The sequence below is a fragment of the Mus caroli genome, unplaced genomic scaffold (genome assembly GCF_978045245.1).
Source record: "Mus caroli unplaced genomic scaffold, Mus_caroli_1 scaffold_13, whole genome shotgun sequence".
NCBI classification, from domain to species: Eukaryota; Metazoa; Chordata; class Mammalia; order Rodentia; family Muridae; genus Mus; species Mus caroli.
In genome coordinates, this window is record NW_028227268.1 from 24,761,670 (window position 1) to 24,788,116 (window position 26,447).

General features: G+C 54.2%; 1 protein-coding gene across 13 annotated transcripts in view; it reads left to right on the forward strand.

Annotated features, from left to right (window-relative positions):
- The window catches only part of Srcin1 (SRC kinase signaling inhibitor 1), a 66,843-nt gene that overhangs the window by 23,881 nt on the left and 16,515 nt on the right, over positions 1-26,447 (forward strand). For 8 of the 13 annotated variants that reach the window (XM_085829597.1, XM_029483824.2, XM_085829594.1 and 5 more), the window contains 12 exons: positions 661-962; positions 3,640-3,738; positions 10,222-10,245; positions 15,627-15,822; positions 16,355-16,553; positions 17,031-17,151; positions 17,565-18,427; positions 19,041-19,133; positions 19,378-19,421; positions 19,672-19,862; positions 20,886-21,061; positions 26,285-26,415. In XM_085829597.1, the coding sequence (XP_085685723.1) occupies positions 661-962; positions 3,640-3,738; positions 10,222-10,245; positions 15,627-15,822; positions 16,355-16,553; positions 17,031-17,151; positions 17,565-18,427; positions 19,041-19,133; positions 19,378-19,421; positions 19,672-19,862; positions 20,886-21,061; positions 26,285-26,415 (2,439 nt within the window). Of the gene's footprint in view, positions 1-660; positions 963-3,639; positions 3,739-5,249; positions 5,724-10,221; positions 10,246-15,626; positions 15,823-16,354; positions 16,554-17,030; positions 17,152-17,564; positions 18,428-19,040; positions 19,134-19,377; positions 19,422-19,671; positions 19,863-20,885; positions 21,062-26,284; positions 26,416-26,447 lie in introns of those variants that run through there. The other 5 variants (XM_085829598.1, XM_029483827.2, XM_029483828.2 and 2 more) reach the window with 3 other exon arrangements.

Genomic DNA, 26,447 nt, shown 5'->3' on the forward strand with positions numbered 1-26,447 from the left:
TTGTCTGCCAGCTTTCTCCTGTAAGTTTCTCTCTGTCCATCTTTCACTGTCCTCTCTGTGCCCAGCCTCTGCTGTCTGTCCATCTGTTTGTCTCTTGGGGGTGTGGGAAGGGAAAGGGATTCTCTCTGTCCCAGTCTCTGGGCCTCCATTCATCCCTGGGAAGAAGCCCTGGGACTGACCTTTGCCCTCACCCCTGCCGGCCCATGATTCCCTGGTCCCTCTCCTAGATAGCCCCCCAGCTGAAGGATACGGTCCTGAATGCACAAGTCTGGGGAAGGTGCTTATGGCTCCGGCCTCTCCTTAGAGAATATTCTAGAGCACAGTGCAGCTATTTCCCCTGTCTTTAAGAAAGGGACTGAGTGTTTAGGTATAGCTAGCGAGGTGACCTGTACACCTTCAATACTCCTTACCTCTCCTGTCCTGACAGCTCCCCTGCCTGCTCCAAAGCAAACTAAAGAGCGAGCTGCAAGCAGGACCTGCTCATCACCCCCAACTTGAAATTCTAAGTTCACCTCATACACCCTCCTCCCCGCCCCTTTCAGCTCCCAAAGGCCCCTCTACCCCATCAGGCCCCGCCCTGCCCCACAGGGACCCTTGTGGGAGATGGGCAGCTCTTTGGCATGGCGCCTTGGTGACTCCAGACCCTCTCCCCTCTCGCAGATCCGGAGCGGAGCAGCCCCCCCATGCTGTCTGCCGACGATGCCGAGTACCCTCGGGAGTATCGGACCCTGGGGGGTGGGGGCGGAGGGGGCAGCGGGGGCCGGCGCTTCTCCAACGTGGGGCTGGTGCACACCTCCGAGCGCCGCCACACGGTGATCGCTGCCCAGAGCCTGGAGGCCCTCAGCGGGCTCCAGAAAGCCGATGCTGACCGCAAGCGAGATGCGTTCATGGACCACCTGAAGAGCAAGTACCCTCAGCATGCCCTGGCCCTGCGAGGTCAGCAGGACAGGATGCGAGAACAGGTGAGTGTTATCAGGGGTGGGGTCTGTAGGGATAGGATCGGATCAGGATCTGGGGCAGAACAGGGAGCCTGGAGTTGGGGAGTTTGTCTCCAGGGCCCTCTGGTCTTTTTTGGAGCCTGGAGGAGAAAGGCGAGGGGCTCAGTCTCCATGTCTCTGCCATCTGCTTGTCATCCTGGAGCGGCAGAATGTGGGAAGAAGGGCTGGAAGGTGTGCCTCAGCCCCCATGGGGCCAAAGGAATGGTTGGGAAGAAGGCAGGGGAGGGAAGCTTCGGGCACCGAGGACCCAGTGGGAGAGCTGAAATGCTGGGTGGCGCCTCTCAGCCTTGGGAGGTTTGGAAGGCTGCATCTCACCTGTCCCCAGTCCTAGCCTGAATAGAGCCCAGAACTGGAGCCTAGTACTACCTCCTTCAGTAACACAGCCTGGCTGTGCTACTGTGTGACTGATCTAGAATCTGTGTTCCTTGGCTCTCTCCTGCCCTCGGTAAGGCTAAGGGAGGGGAGGGGCTGGGGCCTCTGCCTTTGGCCCAGGACCTATCTGGGGTAGGGTGCTTCCCTCCTCAGCCTCGCCCAGCCTGGATTCCATAATGCCCTTCTCCACTCAGGCACCAGCTTTCTCTTGGGGCTAGTATTCTGTGTTTAGCCCTGCGATGGGAAGGGACCATTGTGGCTGGTGTGTCCCAGCTCTGGAATTTCGGGCCTTATCCCTTCTGGGAGAAGGTGGGCAGTGTCTGTCCATTAGCACTCCTTCAGTCACACTGAGGAGGGTTGGGTCACAGCTCCTTTTCCAGGTGTCACACAACCCTGCTGTGGCCGGGGTTAGGGAGGGACATTGCCCCCTCTTTGCAGAGATCAAGGACGCCATGGTTCTGGGACCCTGCTTGCTCCCAGTCGTCCTCTCTAGATCTGTCTGGCTTTTGCATTTTCCTGGCTCCAGAGTCCCCCCTCCCCACCCCTGGGAACAGGATCTAGGTTGGTGAGGATCAGAAGCAGTTCAAGACTCAGGTAGAGCCCTGACCTCCTTAGCTGGGGGATGGGGTGGGGTTGGGGGTAGAGAATTAGACATTGTACAAGCATCCTGGTCCATTGGGACGGGGTTTAGGATCAGAAATATCAGTTGCAGAGGCCTGATAGGAAGGCTTCCTGGAGGAGGTGGTCCCTATACGAGGACTAGGGTGAAAGGGTTTGAACAGAAGGAAGAAAATGCTGTATCAGCAGGTACTGGGGAAGCAGCATGTGTTTGAGTGGACTGGGGGCATGACACAAAAGTCCCTCTGGCTGGAACAGATACTGGGGGTAGGGGAAAAGGTTTGCAGTGGGACACGAGGAGGCAGACTGATAAAGTGGGGTGGGCCAGTAGAGACCATGAGGGTTGTACTTATTATAAATGGTACATTGAGGCTGGGTGTAGGATGGCTTGAGGCAGGGGAAGGAAGAGAGGAAAGGAAGGGGTGTATGGACAGAGTGGGAGGGGGAGACTGAGCAGGGGCTGGCTGTTGGTACAGAGTGCTGGCCTGGCAGGCCAGAGGCTGTGGGTTTGATTCCCAGCACTGCACAAACTGGCTGTAGTGGTGCATGCCTGCAATCCTATTACTCTGGGAGGAGGGATGTGGGGAGGGCAAGATAATCAGAAGTTCAAGGCCATCCTTAGCTACCAACCTGGGCTACATGAGACTTACATGAGAACTAAACAGAAGCTCTTGACTGACAGGGAGATGTGGGAAAGACACAGAAATGGGTGAGAGTCGTGGGGATGGGGTGAGAAGCTGGAAGGGACCTTTCCAGGATGCCAAATGGATACCTTATATACATTTCTGGACTCCAGGGGACCATGGCTTCAGGAGACTTGGGAGCAGTCAAGTTAGGAGCAGAAATGAGAGTGGGTCATGAGAAGGCCATTAATGCAGAAAATGATCAGAGAGAAACCGTGGGGCAGTTGGTGCCTAGGTATTGTCTGGGCAGGGGTAAGCAGAAGCCGTGGCCAGTTTCAGCATTTGGAGACCAGGTGTAGTGAGGAGCTGGACACGTGGTTACACAGATGTCTGTTTAGCAGAAAAAAAGATGAGAGTGGCCAGGTGGCAGCTCCAAGGGGCACCAAGCCATGCTCTGGCTCATCCCTTTCCTCTGTCCTGCCCCTATCTGCTCCTTCAGAGGCTCCGTGGTAGGACCCAGGGCCCTTTCAGTTGCGGTGTGAAGCCAGGAGGACGTTTGGAGCAGGAGTGGTTGGTTGTCAGAGGAGATTCTGGGGCCAGAGGCCAGGGGCAGGCGGGAACAGCATTGGAGAAGTCTCCTCTGGTGGCCTTGGGTAGGAGCAGGAAGCCAGTGTTACAGAGATGGCAGAGAGAGACTACAGGAGGGAGGTCATCCCATTGGTGATTCCCATCACTGTGAGGTCTGAGGTGTCCTGTTTAGGCAGGTACTAGAGGAGTTTCCTGGAGGCAGCTGGAAACTGGAAATCAGGATTCTCTCCGGTGGGGAAAGCCCTGGACTGTCAGACAGACATACAGAAATACTTGGGGCCCTACTTAAAAGTACCAGCCACTGTGAAGGCCCCTCCATGACTCTGGCTCCCATCCTTGTGCCAGAGCATGCCCTGGGAACGTCCATCCCTGTCCGGTTCCACCCCCAGCGGCTCCTGCCCGCTCCCCCTAATGGGGTGTCCCTTGCTTCACACACACAGGTCGGCGGCTGGACCGTGGACCCTGTGTGCCTCCTCAGCTCCCTCTGTTCTCACCTCCACGGCGACTCCACCCCCTCAGGGGCTGGCCAGCCTGCCCAGGTGAGCCACCCATCCCCCCACAAAAATCCATGGTGGAGCTCGGCTTTGGGGAGGCCCATTTTTTTTTGTAATGGGGGGGGATAGTGAGAATTATTTTGTACCCCTTCTCTCTTATGTGCGAACACTCCACTTTCAAGAAACCCCCACACCCTGGATTTACATCTCCCTGATTGAGTCCTTACAATTGCCTCCCCAAATCTAGCTGGAACCTCTTTGAGGGACAGTAACGGTTTCAAAACCAACCAACCAACAAATAAATAGTTATTTCTTTCTTTTAAGCAAGAGGACCTAGTCTTGTTCCTTGGGCTCCCAGGAGTCTCTTGTTCTCATCTTATGCCCCAGTCTTGGTTTTCAGTGGAGCCTGCCTTCCCCCATCTGACCACCAGGAAGTTCTGCGTGGTGTCTTTCTCTCTCCCTTCTTGCAATTTTTGAAAAGACCTAGGGCCATTGCTTCTGATCCTGTTTCCCCGTTCCTCCCTGAGTCTCGTTTTCCCTGAGAGGAGGGTATATTTCAGCATGCTCTCCCAGCTCAGGCCTGCACACTGCCAGGGGAGAAATAGCAGGCATGGGAGGGTAAGGAGTTCTAGCTGTACCTGGAGCCAGGGAGTTTTGGACTTGATGGCCACCGTAGTAGGTAGAAGGGCTGTGGCTGCCAGTTCTTTGAGTGGAAGAGGTCCAGTTCTTCACGTACTCGAGTGTGACAAGGCTGGACTTTCCCAAGGCAAATAAAAGGATATTGTGACCAGCTAGGATGTGATGAGCCTCCAGAGCAGGGCGGGCTGCCCGGGCTGAAAGGAATCTGTCTAGTAAGAGCTTGACAGGCTGAGTATCATCCTCAGGGCACAGAGCCGCTTCCTCTCAGGCTCTCAGCCCCATTTTGGATGAACTTGTGGAACAGGGACAGGGATGCGTCTCTTCCTAAGGCTGGATGATAGGTGGGAGAGAGTTGTCGTGAGTAGCCACCTGTGTGGTGACCACAGGCTGACAGTAGGGTTGGGACAATCATAGTGATGGACAGAAGACAGGCACAGGATGGAGAGGGTGCCTCCTCCCTGGTGCCTCCGGTCTCTTAGATGGAGTGTTGGGGGCAGGGTTAGGGCTTTGGGCCCTCAGAGGCAGACATGAGGCTTGACGTTCGTGGGCTCAGTTATGTCCTGTGATGGAGTGACGGTGGTCTGTTGTCTGGAATTATACTCTGATGGAGGAAGGAGAGTTTGTGGGGGACCTTTGCCCCAGACTTTAATAGTAAGCCCAGGATCTTGTCATCTCTTGATACAGTTTATTATATTCCTCCCCACCAGAGATAAGTCTGAGGTTCATTTTCGTAAAGCCAAGGCACAGAGACAGCCAGCAAAGGACCAGAATCACACAGCAAGGCATGGTCTGAGGCCACCAAGGAACCTAAGGCATCCTAGGCCTCCCAGACTCAGTCGGGGATTAAGTCATGGAAGGATTAAAGGGGCAAAGGGGCGCTGCTGAAAGGAGGTTAAAGGCCGGGAAGGTGGGGATAATTAAGACCTTTGGAGATGGGGGCAGTGAGGAGGATCTTGGGAAGGGACCAGAGGTTAGACCAAGCCGCAGCCCCTCCCCCCGCGCTTCCTCTAGGCTGTCTAACCTCCCTCCCTCTTGCTGCAACCCGAGTCCCGGGCGGCGGGCCGGCGTATCGGGTGACCGCGGCGACGCAGCCACCAGCCTCCTCTGCTCTTCGGCGGGGCTGCGCCGGCGGGGCCGCGCCGCGGGAGGGGGCCGAGAGGGGATGCGCACGGCGGCGCAACGCGCCGCGCCAGGTGGAGTCGCGGTTACCGGGGCGACCGGGGCCCGGGCCGGCTCGGCGGCAGCGGCTCTCGCACTGCAGCAAAGGGCACCGGCGGCGGCTGTGGAGGCGGCCGGGGGAGGGGAGAGCCCGCGCGGGTGGGAGTAGCGGGCCGTTCTCCCTCCCCCGCCCGACGCGGGACCGGGCCAGGAGCGTGCACCTGTGGCCGCAGGTAAGGACGAGTGGCTGTGGGGTTCCGCGGGAGGCGGGGACCTGGAGATCGGGTCCCGATCCACAGCTCCGAGGACTAGTCTAGGGGTGCGTGGCGCGTGACCGCAGCGGGTTCCCGATCTCGGAGAAACGCCCCCTCCCTTTCCTTACCGCAGCAGGTGCCTTCCACGTGTGTCGGCCCCCACCCCCAAATGCGGCAGGCGCCCCCTCCCCCAACCTCAGAAAGTCATGACCTTCCCGGGGTGCGCCCCGGGCCCTAGGCACCGCGCGGCTCCTGCAGTGCACCCCCCCTCCCCAACACACCCAGCCTCCGCAGGGCTCGGAGCTGCGGGTGTCGCTGCAAACCCCTGGGGGAGGGTCGAACGCGGCGTGGCGGTGGCAGGTTGGCGGCCACAGGGTGCGTGGCGTAGCCCTAAGCTGGGAGCGGGCGTTTACACGGACTCGGGTTCGTGTAAACCCGAGTTGGGAAGTGGGTGTGTGCGTCAGTCTGGGGACGAAGGAAAAGGGTGCGACTTGTGGGTTGCCTTCCTCTCTGCAGGATGCTCCCTCGGGGCTCGAGGTCAAGAAGGGGTCATGGGGACACTTAGCCTACCCCGGGACCTCTGCCCTGGGGAAAGGGTAAGGGCTGTGGTAAGGTCCGAATGGGGATCCGTCCTGCCTCTCCAAAGCTGGAGTGGGTGGAGGAGGGCCAGCTCCAGCGGGAGAGACAGACTGAGTACTGGAAAGGAGTGATAGAGGTTAACTCCTCAGCTGGAAGGGAAAAAAGCTGTTTCCTCCTGTGTGTGTGTGTGGTGTGTGTGTGTGTGTGTGTGTGTGTGTGTGTGTGTGTGTGTGTAGGGGGCTGGTTAGTTTACTTCTTCAGCTCCCTGGGGGAAGTCTTCTTCCCCATGGCTGCAATCATGGTCCTGAGGGACGATGATGGTTGGTTCTCATTTTGCCCCAGCTCCTGCAAGCCTGCCTTATAAGCAGCAGGTCTGCCAGTCTCTCCTGCTCAGCTCTCTTTTCTTTTGTACTCTCTCAGTTCTGGGAAGGCTAGCTCTGCCCCTACGGCTTGGCTTTGGTGAGGTTTTGTTGGACAAAGAGCAGAGAGACCCAGATCTCTCATATATATATATTCTTTCTATTATATAGCTCTGACTGTCCTGGAACCTGGCCTTGAACTCACAGAGATCCACCTGCCTCTGCCTCCCAAAGGGCTGGGATTAAAGGCATGCGCCACCACATTAAGCTCCTTGTCTTTCTTTCAGGGTTAGACCTGTGATAGTCTCAGGAAAAGGGCTCAGAATAGCAGGGGCCCAGAAACGGACGGAGCGGGGCCAGACCTAGTATTTAGAGCTACCCCATCCCTGCTGGCCTCGCCTGGTTTGCCTGGTTGGCATTTATTCATTGCCATGATTTGTTGAGGGCATTGCTACATAGCACATATGTGTTGGGCACAGGTGGAAGAACCTACAACCAGGAAGGGAGTAAGGGGAGGGATGGGACCTGAGGTGTCCCTCTTGCCCAATAGAGGAGGAACCTCTGCTCCATTTCAGCAGGGCTGGTCCCTTGGGTTCACACCTGAAAGGGTGGATGATGGCCCATCTCCCTGGGGGGCTTCTCCTGAAGCAATTTTCCCCTCCAAGGACAGTGAGTTGCTTGGAGACCATGTACCTGGTTCCCACTGAAGCCAATGAAAGGATCCTTCTTCCTCATTTGAAGAGAGGACCCAGAAAGGAGGCAGGGCTCACTTGAGGAAGCCCTGGCACTCAGAACTGCAAAGTCCTATGGCTGGGTGTCAGTGTCATTTGTCCACCCAAGTCCCCCAAACATAAACATGGCTTCTTTTCCATCTGTACCCTTCTCAGAGCTAGGATGGCCTTTCTCAGACACTGATGCCACCCTGTTTCCTCCCATGGGCCTGTTTGTGACCCAAGCCTTCCAGGTGGGTGTGTACAGTCTTAGAACCCACAATGAGGCACAGTCCATGTGGCTATAGACACATCTTGCCTGCCCATCTTCTAGGAACACCAGTTGGGTCCCTGTGCTGAGACTGATGGCAAGATCATGGAGGGGACAACTTTTATCTTTCTTTTTTTTTTTTTTTTTAAGATTTATTTATTTATTATATGTAAATATAACTGTCTTCAGACACTCCAGAAGAGGGCGCCAGATCTCATTGCGGATGGTTGTGAGCCACCATGTGGTTGCTGGGATTTGAACTCTGGACCTTCGGAAGAGCAGTCGGGTGCTCTTACCCTCTGAGCCATCTCACCAGCCCAACTTTTATCTTTCTTGATTCAGGAAATTAGCTCTCAGACACGATGATAGGACCATCATAGCCATTAGATACTGGTGAGTGGTGACACACATGTCCTGACCCAGCTAGCAGAGGGGAGCAGAGAAAGGACCATTTCCTTTGAATCTGTATTACATATATTGCTCTAATGAGAAAATTAATATTTATTAAGTATACGTGTGTATGAGGAAGGGTATGTGCTTGCCATGGTGCACGTGTGTGGAAATCAGAGGGCAGTGTGGGGGAGTGGGTTCTTGCATTCTGCCATGTAGGGTCCAGGTATGGAACTCAGATCATCAGGCTTGGCAGTCAGCGGTCATGCTGGCCCTTGTATATTTTGTGTATCTTTCTGTAGCTAGTGTTTGTGTATGTGTGTGAATGGGGGTCCATTGCCTCTATGGGTCTGTGATGTGCTGAGGGTGGGTGTGACTGGTCTTGCTACCTTCTATGTCTTTGGCTGGGTATAGCTCTAGCTAGAGTCCCTGGAGGTAGGTCTGAGTCGGGTGGTCTCTGTGTGGACGGCTCCGAGTTGCTTTGTGTTTCTGGGGCCATTTCTCATGGCTTCCCTTAGCGCTGTGCTCCTTGGTAGGTGTGTTCGTTGTTCTGGACATATTTGTGACCTCCTTGTCTACTCAAGGATGTGCCTGAGTCTGCCAGCTCACTGCAGGAACAACGTGCATGTTGCAGGGAGCTGTGGAGGGCTCCTGTGCCCACTGTGGGGTGGATGGGGAGCAGGAGGCTTTCTCTGCAGAGCCGTCCATCACTCCTGGTCTGCAGACGTGACTTTCAACAGAAACCTTTCCGAGTCCCCAGCCTGGCTCTGCTGTCTCTTTGCTTCCTTTTCTATCCAAGGTCACAGAAACTATGGCTCAAGTCTTTAAGTCACATTGTCCCTTCCTGTGATACCTGAAGGCATCCCCTGGCACCACTCTCCTCCAGACCCAGACTGTCATCATCCCCACCCCAAAAAGCTGTCAGTCCACCCAGCAGTCCACCCACCCTCACCTCCTCCCAAGCTCCTCCCTGCCCCTAAAGCATCCAGGGGTCACAGGGCACCGCAGCATGGTGTCCCTCCCAGCAGGAACCCTCAAGGTCCCTCTCCTCTGCCAGTGGCTCTGAGGCCAGGGGAATCTTGTCCGCTCGTGCCAGGCACCCTGGGGCCAGGCCATCTGCTGCCTCTGTTCTCCTGCTGAGGCTGGCACCGGTCAGCAGGGTACCCTCAGCTTTGCCAAGAATCAGCCCGCCCTCGAGGCTGTCCTTCCCTTGTTGCCGGCCATCTGGAAGAGCCTTCTGGTCTCTAGGGAGGGCAGGGCGACCCTGAGTTACTGAGGGCTAAGAGAAGCCTCGGGCCCCCTAAAACTCTTCTCTGCCACCTCTGTAGCTCCAAGTGCTGTCCCAGCTCCCATCCACTGACAAGTGCCAGCGGTCACTGGCATTGGTCCACTTTTCTCCACGATCCTTGCACATCCTGGCACACAGGCCTGCCTACCCTGGCCTCCGTCCCAGCCACCACCATCTACTCCCTGCCCTCAGCCCTACTGGGGACCCTTTTCACATCACAACATCTCATCCCTGTGTTTTCTGTACTTTGATCTGTTGATGTTTTTCCCATCAGAGGCTGTCTAGCATCTAGCAACAACCTTTGACCCCTTCCTTCACTCCCCTCTGCTTCTTCCCAGCCCCCCCTGCCTGCTTCAGGGTACCTACCTAAGCTATCCGGTCTGCTCAGCACACCTTTCTTCCCAGTCTCCAGCTCTTCCCTTTCCCAACTGAGCTGGAACACCCGCCATCTTTTCTGGGACATTTTGCCCTGGTCTCCCATAAGGAGTACCACCTCTCTGGTCCCACTGCAGCTCAGATTTATCACCACCCTCCCCTTAAACCTTTGACCGGCTCGGCTGTCTTTACCATGGCCATCTATCCTTTTGTTCACCTGTAGCTCTCTCTCTCTGAGGTTAATTACCCTGTCTAGAAAAGACACAAAACATCTGGAACATTCTATCCTGCTTCTCCCACCAGCACATCTGGAACCGGCCCGTCCTTGGTGACCCAGAAGCTTCCAGCCTCAGGGGAGAATTGAGAGGCACAGGCATTGCCTGCTGTTTGTTTCCCAGAGGGTGGAGGCCCATGTCCCGGGGTTGAGTCCCGAGAGTCTCTGACCCGACCCTGTCCCTCTTCCCTGGCAGCCCCTTATAACCATCTCTTCTCTTATTTCCATCAGCAACCAAACTACTGGAGTTTCAAGGTCAGTGCGCGATGCTTCTGCCTCTGTGACGACTGCATGTCCTGCCCTCCCCACCCCCACCCCCCCGCCTTGCACATGCTTCTCACTGGGGTGTGCGACTGCACGGGCCCCCTCCTCTGCGGGCGGTGGGCCTGGGGCTGCCGGTTATGGCTGCTGCTTGGGGCGGGGAGAGAAAGTGGGTTTGTCTGCTAGGGGCTTGTGGATCTAGAGTGGGAATCTTGCCGCTTCACTGTAGGCTTGGCCTAGAGATAGGTACTCAGGTCCCCAGCACCCCCAGCCTACTGGGGGTGTTTTCGAATGAGAAAGGTTCCGGACATTTCCCAGCCTAGAATCTGCTGACAGAGGCAGGGACCTGAAGTCACAAGTTACTTGTGGCCCCTGCACCCTGAACTCACATTGCCCCTCCATAAAAGGCCTCAGGGCTACCTTCCTTATTCCCTACCATGGTCATGACCAGGCAATGCCCTGTACCCTTCAAGGTGTTCACCTTGGAGGTCAGGCCTGGGGGATGGGTGCCTTCCTACTTCCTGGACAGTTTGTGTTATTGAGACCTGGAGTGGTATCTTCCCACTCCCAGGATACCATGGTGCCCCTGGGGGAGCACCCTCAGGCACCCTATCTTCTTGTAACACACCAAGAGCTGGGTGAGACAAGTTCTGCTGTGGCTCATTGTCTGGGATCTGTGGCCCCTGGAGCCTCCGACATGATGAAAGGGTAGTAGGCTAGCACCCAGACTTGCCAGGTGTCCTGTGTGCAAGCCATCATTTTTCCTGGAAGAAACCTTTGAATCAGTGTCTCTATCATGGGCTCCTGTGTCTGCCTGTCACCCCACTTCTCTGGAAGTGCCAGGAGAGAGGAGAGGGTGTGGGCTTGAGGGTCTGATAGCCTGGTGGTGAATTCTAACCCGCTCCTAAATAGCTTTAAGATGCTAGCAGTCATTTATACTCCTATGGGCCTTGCTTTCTCTTTTGAAAAGTGAACAGCAGCTTTATCATAGAGGCCAGAGTGGGGATTGAACCCAGGACCTTGAGCATGTGTTCTGTCATCAAGTCATCCCCACCAACTCTTTTGGGGGGGTATTGTTCTTGTTTTTTCTTGTTTAGTTTTGAGCCTGGAACACACTACGTAGGCCAGGTTGGCCTCCAACTCACAAAAAGCCACCTGCCTCTTCCTCCCAAGTGCTAGGGTTAAAGGTGTGTGCCACCACACCCAGCACCCCAACCCTTTTATACCTTTTATTTTGAGACAGGGTCTCACTAAGCTGTCCAGGCTGATCTTGAACTACCTCTGTAGCTAGCTCAGTCAGGCCTTGAATTTGTGATCCTCCTGCCTCAGTCCCTCAAATTGCTGGATTACAGACTTGTGCCATCAGGACTTTCTCAAAGTTGTCACAAGATGGAAGCGAGGAGAGCAATGCACGTTGGGGCAGTATGCTCTGTTAGCGTGCTTCCCCAGGTAGCTGACTTCATTAGTCACAGATACTGACCTGATTCTAACCTCTGCATGCTAGAATCGCTTTAGGGTTTCATAAGAAGTCTTGAGCCCCAGGCTTTACCCACAAAGGTTCCTATTAAGGGTCTGTCGATCCTGGAAAGAGTTTGTGAAAGCTCCCAGTACTTCTGCCCAAGTCTGCAGACAGCTGTTGGGAGCTCAGATCTTGGCTTTGACTGTCCTAGCCCTAGCTCCCTCTGCCTGGCCTGAGGCCAGGTCTCATTAGCTCTTTGGTGGAACAGGTCCAACAACTGCCTCCCATGGCAGCCCCCTCCTGTATTCAAGTTCTGTGTGAGTTCCTATTCCAGTCTCTGTCTCTGGCCAGCTCCCTTAGCCAGCATGTCTAACACAAGCACGTTGCTGTCAGTGTGGGCCAACACAAAATCATGAACTTAGCTAAAACATTGCAAGGTTTGCTTTGTGATGTTTTGTTGTTTAGTTCTCAAGTGTGAACTTGGTAGAAGGCAGTTGTGTTGCCATGTCAGAAGTTAGACATGCCTGCTAGTCTAGATGTCTTCTTTTTTTCTTCTTTGGTGGGGCCTGGGGAGCAGAGAGAAGTATTCATAGACTTTCCATCTCCTTAGGGCTTTCTATAAAGGTAGAAAGAATGAAAAGATGCCCGTGGCCTAGGGCGGGGGGGGGGGGGGGGGGGGGGGGGGAGGTATAGGAAGGGGCGTGGCTATTTTCTCCTAGTTCCTGTTTTTGTGGCCAGCCATCCCCAGGATCTGTCCATCATTGTGCTTTTCACACCCTCCTTTTCTAGACAGCTCATCTGTGCCCTCTGCTACCCCCACACCCTTCATGCCTACCTCAACTTCTCCTCTCACCCCATAAACCTTCCCTATACCCTCCTCCACTGCCCCCACCTTCCCCCACATCTTCCCACATCCCCCACACCTCCCTCATAACCCCCTCCCACACCTCTTCATACTGTCCCCACTCCCCCATCCCTGTACACCTCCCCTCATACCCCCCACACCTCCTCCCCACCTCCCCCCATATCTCCCCCCACCCCCCCTCCACCCTCACACCTTCTCACACCTCCCCTTAACATCTCCCTCCAACTCCCCCCACCCACCCAGTGGCCACCCCTATTCCTCATCTCACCAGCTGCTTCATTCTGTAGCCCCTCATCGACCCCAGCCTGGCAACCACTGACCTTTCAGTTGCCTGGCAACTCCATGCCCACCAGCCTGGTCCAGACTCCCCCTCTATTGCATAGGCTCCCCACTGGTGGCTCCTCTGGGGATGAAGGTAGGGGGATCCCTGTCACTGCTGGTCGGCCTAGAGTTGACACCTAAGCTCTGCAGTCTGGATATGAGATCTCCCACGCAGACCCAGTTCATATACAGCCTCCTTCCTTGAAAGACCCATGCCCTCCCTGCTGATCAAGGTATTGTGCTTGAGGCCAGAAACTTCTTGGTGACCGCCCAAAACTGGTTTTCCATGCCCCTTCCCAAGCTCTCCAGGCTACTTTGAGGACATCTAGGCACACTGACTCTTGGAAGATCCTCTCCCTTTCTGAGCATGCTAATTGTATTGGAACATTAAATTGACTTACTAGGAAGATGGAGATTAATTAGAGGATAATCAGGATTTGGGGGGAAGAAGGAACTGAGGTATGTTTGTTAGGTTGGGTGGTGCTTGCCTATAACCCCACACTCAGGAGGCAGAAACAGGGGGATGGACACAAGTGGGGGACTGGCCAGGGCTACATAGCAAGTACTCAGTAGGCTGTCCATGGGTGCATAGTGAGACCCTGTTTCAAAAATACAAAATAAAATAAGAGAGATGTTTTTGTTATTGTCCTTTTAATTGTATAAGTAATATATCCCAATTGTTCAAAATTTAGTTTCATAAAGGACTAAAATGAATAAAGAAAGCTTTCTCAGACCTGAGATTGTTGATGTCAATGGTCTGAGTGATTTATGTGATTTAAGTGTTAAAAATAAGTTTATTTTTGTTTGTTTTCAAACTAGGTCTCACATTGTAGCCCAGTGTAAGTCTAGGATAACCTCAAACCCATTGGCTATCCTCCTGCCTCAGCTTTTTCTGTGCTGGGATTATAAGCATGTACCAACATACCTGCCTTTGAACATAAGAATTTAAGTACATTTGGACAGCATGTTTTATTTTTTCATGGCAGTAAACTACCATTTGTATGTATAATATATATTCTACAGAATGATATTGATCCGACTCATTTTCTTATTCCTGTAAATAACTTAAATGAGAGCCAAATGTGGTGTAGTGTGCCTTTAGTCCTTGCACTCAGAAGGCAGAGGCAGGTGGATTTCTCTGAGTTCAAGGCCAGCATTGGTCTACTTAGCCATTTCTAGGACAGCCAAGGTGACATTGTGAAATTCTGTCCCAAAAGAACAACTGGGACTAGAGAGATGGCTTTGTGGTTAAGAGCACTGGCTTCTCTTCCAGAGGTTCTGAGTTCAATTCTCAGCAACCACATGGTGGCTCACAACCATCTATAATGTGATCTGATGCCCTCTTCTGGTGTGTCTGAAGACAGTGACAGTGTACTCATCTATATTAAATAAATAAATCTTTAAAACAAATAACAGAGCTGGAGAGATGGCTCAGCAGTTAAGAGCACTGACTGCTCTTCCAGAGGTTCTGAGTTCAATTCCCAGCAACCACATGGTGGCTCACAAGCATCTGTAATGGGATCTGATGCCCTCTTCTGGTGTGTCTGAAGATAGTGACAGTGTACTCATATATATATATATATATATATATATATATATATATATATATATATATATATAAATCTTAAAAATAATTAATAACAGTTTAAACCACAGAGCATCTGTCTAGGAGCCAGGTTTGGTGTAGGGTCTGGGGCAGAGTGGCTGAGGCTGTGGCCCTGGGTAAGAGTCAAAAGTAGAATGTAGAAGGACAATTGAAATAAGGAGAGATGCCACCTTCCCAAGAAACAATGGTCAGGCCCTGTGACACCCTTCCTAGTGAACTACCACTCCAGGTCTTTATTTGGGGGTGGGGGGATACTGGGATTTGAACCTAGGGGGTTACTGAACAGCCTGTGGCATCCTTAACCTAGCTGTAGAGCCTTCTCAGTTGTAGCTTTAGGAAGGGGACTGTCGCACTCAAGGCTAGGGAAGGCCAGCCAGGCGATGTGACAGTATGTGCATCACAGGCAGGGGGTGGAGCCTAGCACAGTATATCTGTGTGTATCACGCCTGGCTTAGCCTGTACATGAGTGCACAGCTTAAGTTGTGGTCCAGTTGACCCGAGGGTTCGGCAGACTCTGCCAGTTACTAAGCCCTCTGAGTCAAGGCTTCTGAACACGAGCCCCTCCCAGTGCTGAAAGCCTGGGGTCCCTCATTCTCTGATTTCTCCCTGCTCCCCCTGAGCCCCTTGAAGAGTAAATCCGCCCCGCCGCTCACACACCCGCCGCTTAATTAATGTCTGGAACTAATGCTCCAATTTGCTCAACAATTCTGCTGCTCACCTCGGTGACAAATTTGTGTTGTTGTTGTTCATTGGAAGCTTAAAATAGCAGGCGTGCCCATGGGTCCGACTCAGATGGTTTCTTGTATGGCTGCCCAGGGTGCCTGAGTCCTTTGCTCACTATTTACCTGCTGGGTGTCTCAGGGAATCCAAGGCCTTTAGAGTCGGGGAATCTTTTCAGCAGCTACCCAACGAGGAGTCTGGAACCCAGGAGACAGATCCTCCTCTGAATGTGTGTGTGTGCGCGCGCGCGTGAACGTGTATGTGTGTGTGTGCGCGCGCGCGCGCGCGCGTGTGTATGGTGTTGTCTGGCCGGAGCTCCGGAGCCCAGATGGAGGCAGTGATAGAGCAAAGGATGGGGGTGGGGGCTCATGCTTGGTGCCTCTCGCCCTACCCTGCCCCTGCAGACCCGCAGCTCGCGCCATACTCAGGGAGCCCAGCCAGGGCTAGCAGACCAGGCAGCCAAGCTGTCCTACGCCTCGGCTGAGTCGCTGGAGACAATGTCCGAGGCCGAGCTGCCCCTGGGCTTCAGCAGGATGAACCGCTTCCGACAGAGCTTGCCTCTCTCCCGCTCTGCCAGCCAGACCAAGCTGCGCTCACCAGGTACTGCCCAGCCTGTCTTCCGGCCCTGCTACAGCTCCTCCCTCCGGCTTCTCCCGCCCTTCGCTTCTCTATCTCCTGCCACCCCCTCCTCTAGCGGCCGTCACCTCCCCAAGTCCTTGCTGCCCTCAGCGCTCTTTCTCCTTTGCTATACCCTAGCATCCCCTGCTGGCCCTTACCTCTCAGCCTCCTCTATCCAATCCTTTTTTCTTCCTCATTTCATTTCTTTCTCCCGGTGTTTTCGCCAGCCCCTCCAACTTTCCCGACCTTCCTGCAGTTTCTGCTCTACCGAGCTGCCCCTAACGCCGTTTCTGCGTCCAGACTCCAGTTGCCTGGGGTCTGGTGGGTGCTCGGAGAGGCGGGCCGCGAACCGGCGGCATGAGGAGCGCGTGGGTGCACTTGCACTCGGGGAAGGCGTCTGGCCTCAGACCTTGCCATTGTGGGACGGATGCGGCTCCTGAGGGCTCACTGCACTCCCCTGGCGCGAGGTGCATTGACAGAGGCAGTGAGCGTAATGGGCACGTCTCCTTCGCAGGGGTCCTGTTCCTGCAGTTCGGAGAGGAGACACGACGTGTACACATCACGCATGAGGTCAGCAGCTTGGACACGCTGCACGCACTCATCGCGCACATGTTCCCGCAGAAGCTCACCATGGGCATGCTTAAGTCGCCCAACACCGCCATCCTCATCAAGGACGAGGCTCGCAATGTCTTCTACGAGCTGGAAGACGTCCGGTGGGCGCGGCCCCAGGGGGGTGGGTGGACTTCCCCACACTCCTCTGAAGAGCTCTGGACCCTTGGTGGCCCTTCCCTAGGTCAATCTGCACCCTATCTCCACCCTTTGCCTTCTCCTGCAAACCCTAGTGCCCCACCCTCTCTCCTCAATCTTCCAGTTCTGTGGGTTTCCACTAACCTAGGCTGTGAAAGTGGACAGGTGGAGTCTCTCTCTCTCTCTCTCTCTCTCTCTCTCTCTCTCTCTCTCTCTCTCTCTCTCTCTCTCTCTCTGTGTGTGTGTGTGTGTGTGTGTGTGTCTGCCTGCCCCCATTCGTTTGCAAGTTTGCTTGCTGGTAACAGGCATCCCAAGGTACCAGGAGACACTGAGCACTGAGTGTAGGAGTTAGGAAAGGGGAAAAGGGTTCTAGCTGCTGCCCCTCCCATCATGCACAGCTGGGGGCCACATAGTGACCCTCTGTCCCTCTCTCTACCTGACAGGGATATCCAAGACCGAAGTATCATCAAGATCTATAGGAAGGAGCCGTTGTATGCTGCTTTTCCTGGCTCACACCTCACCAACGGTGACCTCCGGGTATGTCTGAGAGCACCCAAGACACTGGTGAGATTGGGCAAGTGGGGTCTAGGGAGAATATAGAACTAGGGTGTTTTTGGAGATGGGAGTCTGAGACAAGGTGCCCTAGTTAATTGTGCACCTCACAGCTCACCTACCTTCCGCATTGTCCACTCAAGATTTTTCTAAGGGGCCTTTAGATACTGTAAGCCTTCTCTCCAAGCCTCTCCTTTCCTCTTCTTCCTGTTCCCATCAAGGACGGGCTGAGGGGTTGCCTTTCTGGTGTCTGCCAGTTTACTCCCATGCAGGAGTACTGATGGGCAAGGGGCCCAGGATAGACTAGAAGAGGAAAGAACAGAGCCTAGTTAGGGGAAAGAGTGGGATGCTGGCTTCTCAAGCAAGGAGAAAGAAGCCCCTTTCGTGACCTGCTCCATGGGCTTTTCGGGCTGTCTTCTGCTCAGAGAGAAATGGTTTACGCGTCGCGGGAGTCGTCGCCCACGCGGCGCCTCAACAACCTGTCGCCCGCATCGCACCTAGCATCTAGCTCCCCGCCTCCAGGGCTGCCATCGGGGCTGCCTTCGGGACTGCCATCGGGCTCGCCTTCGCGTTCACGCCTCTCCTATGCTGGGGGCCGGCCGCCCTCTTACGCCGGCAGCCCGGTGCACCACGCGGCTGAGCGACTGGGAGGCGCCCCGACCGGCCAGGGCGTGAGCCCCAGCCCCAGCGCCATCCTGGAGCGGCGCGACGTGAAGCCAGATGAGGACCTGGCGGGCAAGGCTGGCGGCATGGTGCTGGTGAAGGGCGAGGGCCTCTATGCCGATCCCTACGGGTTGCTGCACGAGGGCCGCCTGAGCCTGGCCGCCGCGGCGGGGGACCCATTCGCATACCCGGGCGCGGGCGGCTTGTACAAGCGGGGTTCCGTGCGCTCTCTCAGCACCTACTCCGCCGCCGCGCTGCAGTCCGACCTGGAGGACTCGCTGTACAAGGCGGGCGCTGGCGGCCCGCTCTACGGAGACGGCTATGGCTTCCGTCTGCCGCCCTCGTCCCCGCAGAAGCTGGCCGACGTCTCGGCGCCCTCCGGGGGACCTCCACCCCCGCACAGCCCCTACTCCGGGCCGCCCAGCCGCGGCTCGCCAGTGCGCCAGTCCTTCCGCAAAGATTCGGGCTCCTCGTCGGTCTTTGCTGAGAGTCCTGGAGGCAAGGCCCGCAGCACCGGGAGTGCCTCCACGGCCGGAGCACCACCTTCTGAACTCTTCCCTGGACCTGGGGAGCGCTCCCTCATAGGGTTCGGGCCGCCCGTGCCAGCCAAAGACACAGAGACCAGGTGAGGAGATATAGAAGCCACAGAGGAAGGATTTGGACCTGCAGAGGGGTGGCAGTATCTTCCGACAAAGGAGGTGGCTAGAGTGTCTCCTATCTGGCAGGGAGGACATTGGAGGGATGGGTGAAGCCTCAAGTGATGCTTCTAGAGACCCACGTTTGTATTTATTTCCTTAGCCTTAGTTTACCCAGTAGTAAAACGGAGCGCTGACCCAGCCCCTTTAGTGTTAGGCGGGCAGTGAGCTGTCCAGCACATAGCCCCGCTGAAATCCACTGGTGCAGGCTCGGGACGGGGGTGGGTGGGGTGGGGGTGGGGGGAGGAATTGGGCTTTTTTGTGTTAGTGTTTCATGTTCTTGGGACCGGGTCTTGTTGGGTGGCCGAGGCTACTCAAACTCTGCAACCCCCCCCCCCCCACACACACAACTGCTGGGATTTCAGACATGTGTTGAGGTGGCCCTGGTGAGAGAGGCAGAGGAGAGCTAGGGGTTTTTAATCCCGTTGGCCCAGTCAGGGGAAGACTAACTGTCCCCTAGTTGCTAATCTTAGAGGTAGGAAGTAGGTTGGGCAGGAGGGACACGCTTTTACAGGAGGGGCTGATTCCCACCCTCCTCCCCAGGGAACGCATGGAGGCTATGGAGAAGCAGATTGCCAGCCTCACTGGACTGGTACAGAGTGCCCTACTGCGAGGCTCAGAGCCGGAGACCCCAAGGTGAGAGTCCACCCCTCCCTGACCCCCGCCCCAATACACTGTCAGGGCCTGGGCTTGAGGCAGAGATACGGACAGTGAGCTAAATTAGAAGCCCTGTGTCTACTATGTGACTCCGACTCCCTTCTGTTTTCCCTGGCTCTATCCTAAGATCAGGGAGCTGGGTGATGCTTAAGGTCCCATTCAGCTTTGATGGTCCGAGGCTAGTCCAGGCCCCCGTGGACATTTTCTGTTTTTTCCTTCACAGTGAGAAGGTTGAAGGCTCCAATGGAGCAGCCACTCCCTCAGCACGTGAGTGACTCTTCTCTTCCTCTCAGAGTTTTAGGGTTAGTTTCCTAATCCTTAACTGGAGCTCAAGTAGCTACATCATGGGCGAGCCACAGATTTCCACTTTACTCCTTCGAGAACTCACCATCACTCGGGGTAGACAGTCATAACCAATGTGCCTCTCTGGCTGGGGGTGGGGCCTCGAGTGGAGAGGCCCCTCCCCTTCCCTTTTTGCTCCACTCTCCTTATGGCTCATTCTTCTGGTCTCTCTCAGCCGTGTGTGGGTCAGGCAGTAAGAGTAGCGGGGCCACTCCGGTGTCGGGCCCTCCCCCGCCCTCCGCCAGCAGCACCCCTGCAGGGCAGCCCACTGCTGTCAGCCGTCTGCAGATGCAGCTGCATCTGCGTGGCCTACAGAACAGCGCTAGCGACCTGCGTGGCCAGCTTCAGCAGCTGCGCAAGCTCCAGGTACCGCTCCCTCCCCGCCCACCCCCACACCTCACCACCCCCACACCCCACCTATCCCACCCTCACCAGCTGTAACTTTCTCTGCAAATGCTGCCCCACCTTTCCCCGGCATTTCGCTCCAGTGAGCAGAGTCCCTCATTGCTCAGTGGTCCTTCTTCTGCCTCCCTTTCTAGTTTCCACTTAACTATTAAACCTCACCAAGCCCGGACACTTCATTGAGTCCCAGTCCCCATCCTCATTTCTGAGCTGTGCCCACCACTCCCCCCATGCACTGTCCTTTGCGGTGGTCCCAGTTCCTTCAGGTCCTGTAACCATATTCCCCAAGTCTGCTCAGCTCCCCCTTCCTGAGCCTAGAGTGGCTGTCCCTCCCTGCCTGGCAGATGGTTCCACCTGTCAGGAGCCTGGCATCTTCGTGCCGGCTCTTCAAGAGGGGCTTAGGGCTTGTCAGGTGAGGATAATGAGCAGAGACAAGCTGGGAGTGGAGGGCAGAGAGCTGCCATCTGGGCCACAGATAAGATCTTGGCCACCCACGTCAATTGGGGCACTCGTCTTGCAGTTCCTGCTACATCGGCAGACCCTTCACCTCAGGTCTTGTCTCCACTCAGGGCTTCTTGAGGCCACAGGCCCATAGTCACACTGTCGTCAGGGCCTTATCTAGTGTCACACTTTGGCCACAGAACTTCTCATCCTGTTCTTCTGCCCCTATATTTCTTCAGAACATAACTTTGATCTCCCTCCCCAGCTGTCCCAGTCTTCGCCGCTGCTCATAGCCACGTTGCCTTGGGTGAAGCCCAGTATAACTTTGCCCCCTCCATGAGCCTTATCATCCCCAGCCGGGATCTCCTATTGGGTTCTCCCCAACTCCTCTCTCGACGTTGCCACGCCTTCGGGGCAGCTCACACCCATAGCCCAGCAACCCAGTCTTCTGTGGAGCTTTGCTTGCGCAGGGCTGCCCTCTGCCCACCCTTCCCAACATGCGTCCTCCTTCCACCCGGTCCACGCGAGCATTCTTGTGTCCCGCAGCTCCAGAACCAGGAGTCGGTGCGCGCGCTGCTGAAGCGCACCGAGGCGGAGCTGAGCATGCGCGTGTCGGAGGCGGCGCGGCGGCAGGAGGACCCGCTGCAGCGGCAGCGCACCCTGGTGGAGGAGGAGCGTTTGCGTTACCTCAACGACGAGGAGCTCATTACTCAGCAGCTCAAGTGAGGCTGGGTCCAGGCGTGTAGGGGTTGCGGGGTGGGAAGAGGACCGGAGACTTGTCAGGGGAGAAGGGGGCATGATGCGGCTTCGGTGAACAGCCTGGCTCATTTGGAAGATGCGGGTCCTTTATTTGAAATCACAGATGACGTTTGTTGGTGTTCTGAAGTCTGATTTCACCCTCCACTGTGGCCTGATTTCTCTATGACCCACAAACCTTTGGCCATCTGGCACAATTCCTGATTTCTTTTTTTTCTGGCTTGGTGCCTGCCTCTGTCATGGTATCGCTTCCTATGGCCTACAGCCTACTCTCATAACGCCAGCCGTCTGTTTTCCCTCTACCCTGTGTCTGCTTTCTTTCTGACCTAAGACAAAGACAGCTTCACCCTTGGGTTGAACCAGAAGGTGCAGCGACAGGGATGTTGTCACATGCCCAGGTGGTTCCTGACCCCTTACCACCCTGATCCCTGAGACCAAGCATCAAAGAAAACCCTTCCCTTCCTCTGCAAAGTGAAGCCAGGCTCTAGTAGTCTTGAAGAAGGATAAACAGAGAATAACCCCACCCCGCTTAGACATGGAAGGGTTAACAGAAGACTGTCTGATCCAGATTTAGCAAATGGCTGTCTGGCCACAATTCCATTGTCTGGCACCTGCGAAGGGGGATGCTGCAGTTCTCCCTGTCCATTCAGGAAGCAGCAGCCATCATCTAACCGCAGCCTTTTCTCCTGAGTTGTTTAGGCTGAGGCAAAGTCCCCTTCCTTTCTTGTGGTCCCTTTTAGTGACACGGGGCAGTAGGGGATCCAGAGACAGCTCCAGAATCTAGGTGCTATGTGATGAAAGGTGGCTGCCACCCCCTCCGTGCTTCAGCATTCTCATCAGTGCTGATATTTTTATTTTTATTTTTTTAAAGATTTATTTATTTATTATATGTAAGTACACTGTAGTTGTCTTCAGACACTCCAGAAGAGGGCGCCGGATCTCGTTACAGATGGTTGTGAGCCACCATGTGGTTGCTGGGATTTGAACTCTGGACCTTCGGAAGAGCAGTCGGGTGCTCTTACCCACTGAGCCATCTCATCAGCCCAGTGCTGATATTTTTACAGTTCTTTTGGAAACAGCTGAGGGCTTGACTGTGCTAAGGGACTTAGGACCAGGGAGCCAAGAAAACTGTTCTATGGTGCTACCCCACTAAGTCATATTTGGGGCCCTTACCGGGGCTTTATGAGGTGGTCATACAACGGGGTCCCAGGTAAACCTGGTATGCATTTTGGTAATGTTTAAGGTAAGATCCTGTGTCACCGCCCCCCCCCCCCCCCATGCAGCTGAAATGCAGTGAGGAGCCCCTTACATGGTAATGAGCCAGCAGCAGTAACTCCAAGTCACCATCCTGTCTCGTGGGATGACGTAGTGACAGCCACCGCAGATCTTTAAGCAGACCCGAGACTGTCACGCTGTGTCAGGGATTCTGTTTCCTCCGCTTCCCCATCTTTTCCTTGTCTCTTTCCATTTTGCATAGAGGAGCTGGGCCAGGATTTTCAAAAGGAGTTAGTCTGAGACATTAAAGAGAAATTAAGGGGGGGGGGAAACCATCAAAGCTCTGGGGCAAAAGAAATGAAAGGACCGATCTGTGCTCTTGTCTTCATGACTGTCTGGTGCCGGGCTTCCTGGGAGCCTCAGTTCTCCAGGAACACAGAATCCTCACCTCATCATACCCATTGCCTGGACTGCTCATTGTAGAGAACCCAGGAACTGCTGGTGGGATTCTCCCACCTGGCACGTGTCTATCTTGAGTGAGGCAGGGGCTGGGCCGTATGTTGGTTCTGGACTAACCTTAAGGACCGTCACCCGCCTCCTGCCTTAGACATGGTGAAGAGTCCTGCAGCCCCTGTGCGCTCCCCCCCCCACCCTCTCTCTCATATTCCTTTTCCTTTGTTCCTTCCTTCCTCTTTTCTGGCAACCTGCTGGCCTGGGTTTTGGTTTTATTCCTGCTGGGCGCACTCACCTGACTGTCTAGCCAACGCTTGGGCTTTCTCTAGATAGATATGGTCCCCTGACTGAAGCCTGTTGACTCCTGGAGTCTGTCTGCTGAGCCAGAGCTCTGGGTTTTTGTTTTGTTTTGTTTGTTTGCCCCATGTGCTGGAGGGAAGTTGGGTGGGACGGAAGGTAAGTGAGACCCTACAGAGCCGATGGCTGCGGTCCCACACGAGTACATACTGCCACACGGAATAGTTAGTTGTATGACCTTGAACTCAATTATCTCAGCGCTTTTTCCACCCCCCTTTTCAAGGGCAAACCTCAGTTAGAGTTCCTTATTTCTTTAAGGCAGATGCTATAACAAAACACCCCTGAGTCCTTTAATGGTTCTAAAGTAAAGGACTTTAAGCTGGGTGTGGTGATGTAGGAGGAGGGTGGAAGTGTCTTTAGTCAGGCCATCCTCAGCTACATATATATCTTTAGCAAGCCTGGGATATGTTGAGATCCTACTGCAAAAAAATTAACTAAAGGTGCTAGAGAGACGGCTCAGAGAGATGGCTTAGGAGTTAAGAACACTTATTGCTCTTTAGTGAAAACAACAACAATAACAACAACACTGCAGATTTAGTCCCCAGCACCCACATGGTGGCTCCCAACCACCTCTTGTTCAGAGGTTCTTTTTTTTTTTCTTTTCTTAAGATTTATTTATTATTATATGTAAGTACACTGTAGCTGATTTCAGACACACCAGATCTCGTTACGGGTGCTTGTGAGCCACCATGTGGTTGCTGGGAATTGAACTCGGGACCTTTGGAAGAGCAGTCAGTGCTCTTACCCGCTGAGCCATCTTGCCAGCCCTTGTTCAGAGGTTCTAATGTGAGTGCTTTTGTCTTCTGCAGGTGCCAGGCCAGCACACAGTACCCTATACACACAGGCAAAACACTTACACACCTAAAGTTCAATAAATGCATCATTCTTTAAAAAAAAAAAAAAAAGATAGATCTTTCTTTCTTAGAACACACTGTAGATGGGTTTGCAATGCAGATCTAGACGGCAGAAGGTTCCGCCACGTTCAACATACACCTCCTCCAAAGTCACCCAGGTCATGGTTCTTCATAACCAACCAGAAAGAGCAAGAACATAGAGGAAGCTTGCATGGCAGGTCTTCATGGGCTTGATCCAGGAATGTGACCTTTCTGTCCCGACTTCCCTGTGTAGGCCTCCCTCAGGTGAGAGGCCACTTTTTAACCCCCTTTCTGAGACAGGGTTTCTCTGTGTAGCCCTGGCTGCCCTGGAACTCACTCTGTAAACCAGGCTGGTCTCGAACTCAGAGATCATCCCGTTTCTGCCTTCCTCACAAATGCTGGGATTAAGGTGTGCGCCACCACTGCCTGGCTTGAAAGCCGGCTTCTAATTGCAAAGAGAAGCTGGGAAGTGTAGCCTAGTGTTTGAACCACTGTTTGTCCGTGTGTCGGCTGGAAGCAGCGTTCCCACCGGCAGGATTGTTTTAAGGTTAAAATAAGGAAGTGCATGTCCTGTACAGGCCTGACCATCAGGTGCCAACCTGGTGAACAGGAAATGCTAACGCAGGGTAGTTCTTTAGCCAGCAGTGCTGAATCTCAGGACTTTGTCCTTGGCTCTGCCCTGGTCTGTGTTTTCATCGGCTGGTTGGCCGGTGATGTCTAAGGCATGCTCGTGGGATTGGTTGATCACACTGAACTTTAAAACAACAGACGTGCCGGATGGTAAGACAGATTCAAGTCGTTTTCACGTGGGCTGTTGGGCTGAAATCTAACAGAGGACATGAATGTATGTAAAGTCCCGCACGTGAGTGAGTGACAGATGATTCAGAGTGCAGCTTTTAATTTTGATCTGATTCTGACTCACAGGTAGGACTGTGATGACTTAACCTGCCTGTAATTCTTTCTCTCACTTCTTCAGCCTATGATATTTAAAATATTTAATTTGGTGCTGGGAATCCAACTCAGGTCCTCTGCAAGAGGCAGCAAGCGCTCTTAACCACGAAGCCATTTCTCCTTAGTTTACCTTAGCCTCTACCTTAGTTTTGGGGACCAGGTCTCTCACTCTCTGCCTCCTCTTCCCCAAGTGCTGGGGTTGAAGTTCTGCTGTACTATGCTCAGATTTTAGATGGGTGTGGGGATCTGAACTCAGGGTCTCAGGCTTGCCCAGCAAGCACTTTGCCCACTGAGCCATCTCCTGGCCTCCCTCCCACCCACACATTAAGAGCTTAACACAAGGATTGGCGCCTTGGTTTGCAATTCTTGGGCTGTTTGTTTTGAGACAACATCTTGTTGTAGCCCAGGCTGGCCTTAAACTTGTGCTCCTGTTCTCCCAGCCTCCCAAGTGCTGAGATTACAGGCTCATGCCACTCTGCTCCGCCCCTGGTTTTAGGAAAATGTGAGATCCTAAGTGTTTACAGTGAACCAGCTGAAAACCCGAGGCAGTTGTAGCCTCAGGAAGAGAGACTCTGTGGCAGGTCGCTCTGACAAAAGGTGACACTCGTGGCTGTGCCCTCAGAAGTGTACAGCTGTCTCTAGGCCCCTGTGAGACTGTATGGCCTCCAGGCTCTCCAGTGTCTGGGGAAGAGTCTGAAGTTTGTCACTGAGGGAAAGGCAGGAGTGCTGATACTATTGTATATCAGAGCTTGGCGGGGAGGACTCCTTTCAGGAACTATTTGAAAATCTTATTTTTGAAATCCAGCATTTCCAATTCACATGGACGTGTAGCCTGGGGAATGGATTTTAATTTTGTGACTTGGTTTTGTTATTTTGTTTTGTTTGAGTCAAGGTCTTACTATGTAGTCCAGGCTAGCCTCAGTCTTTCTTTCTTTCTCTTTCTTTCTTTCTTTCTTTCTTTCTTTCTTTCTTTCTTTCTTTCTTTCCTTTTTTTTTTTTTTTTGTTTTCTGAGACAGGGTTTCTCTGTGTAGCCTTGGCTGTCCTGGAACTCACTTTGTAGACCAAACTGGCCTCGAACTCAGAAATCTGCCTGCCTCTGCCTCCCAAGCGCTGAGATTAAAGGCATGCGCCACCACTGCCCAGCATGGCCTCAGTCTTTCAACAATCCTCCTGCCTCAGCTTTCCAAGTGCTAGGATTACAGGAGTAAGCCATTACACCTGGCTGCCGCTTTTAATTTTGATCTGATTGGTGACATGATTTCTTCCCAGCTGCTCGATTTCTGGGGAGACCTGGCTGGGGCCAGGAGGGGCTGAGAAGGATCTTTCTGTGCCTGCAGTGACCTCGAGAAGTCAGTGGAGAAGATCCAGAGGGATGTGGCTCATAACCACCGGCTGGTGCCGGGTCCTGAGTTGGAAGAGAAGGCGCTGGTGCTGAAGCAGCTTGGGGAGACGCTGACGGAGCTCAAGGGTGAGCCTGCCCTGGCGAGGCCGAGGCCGACT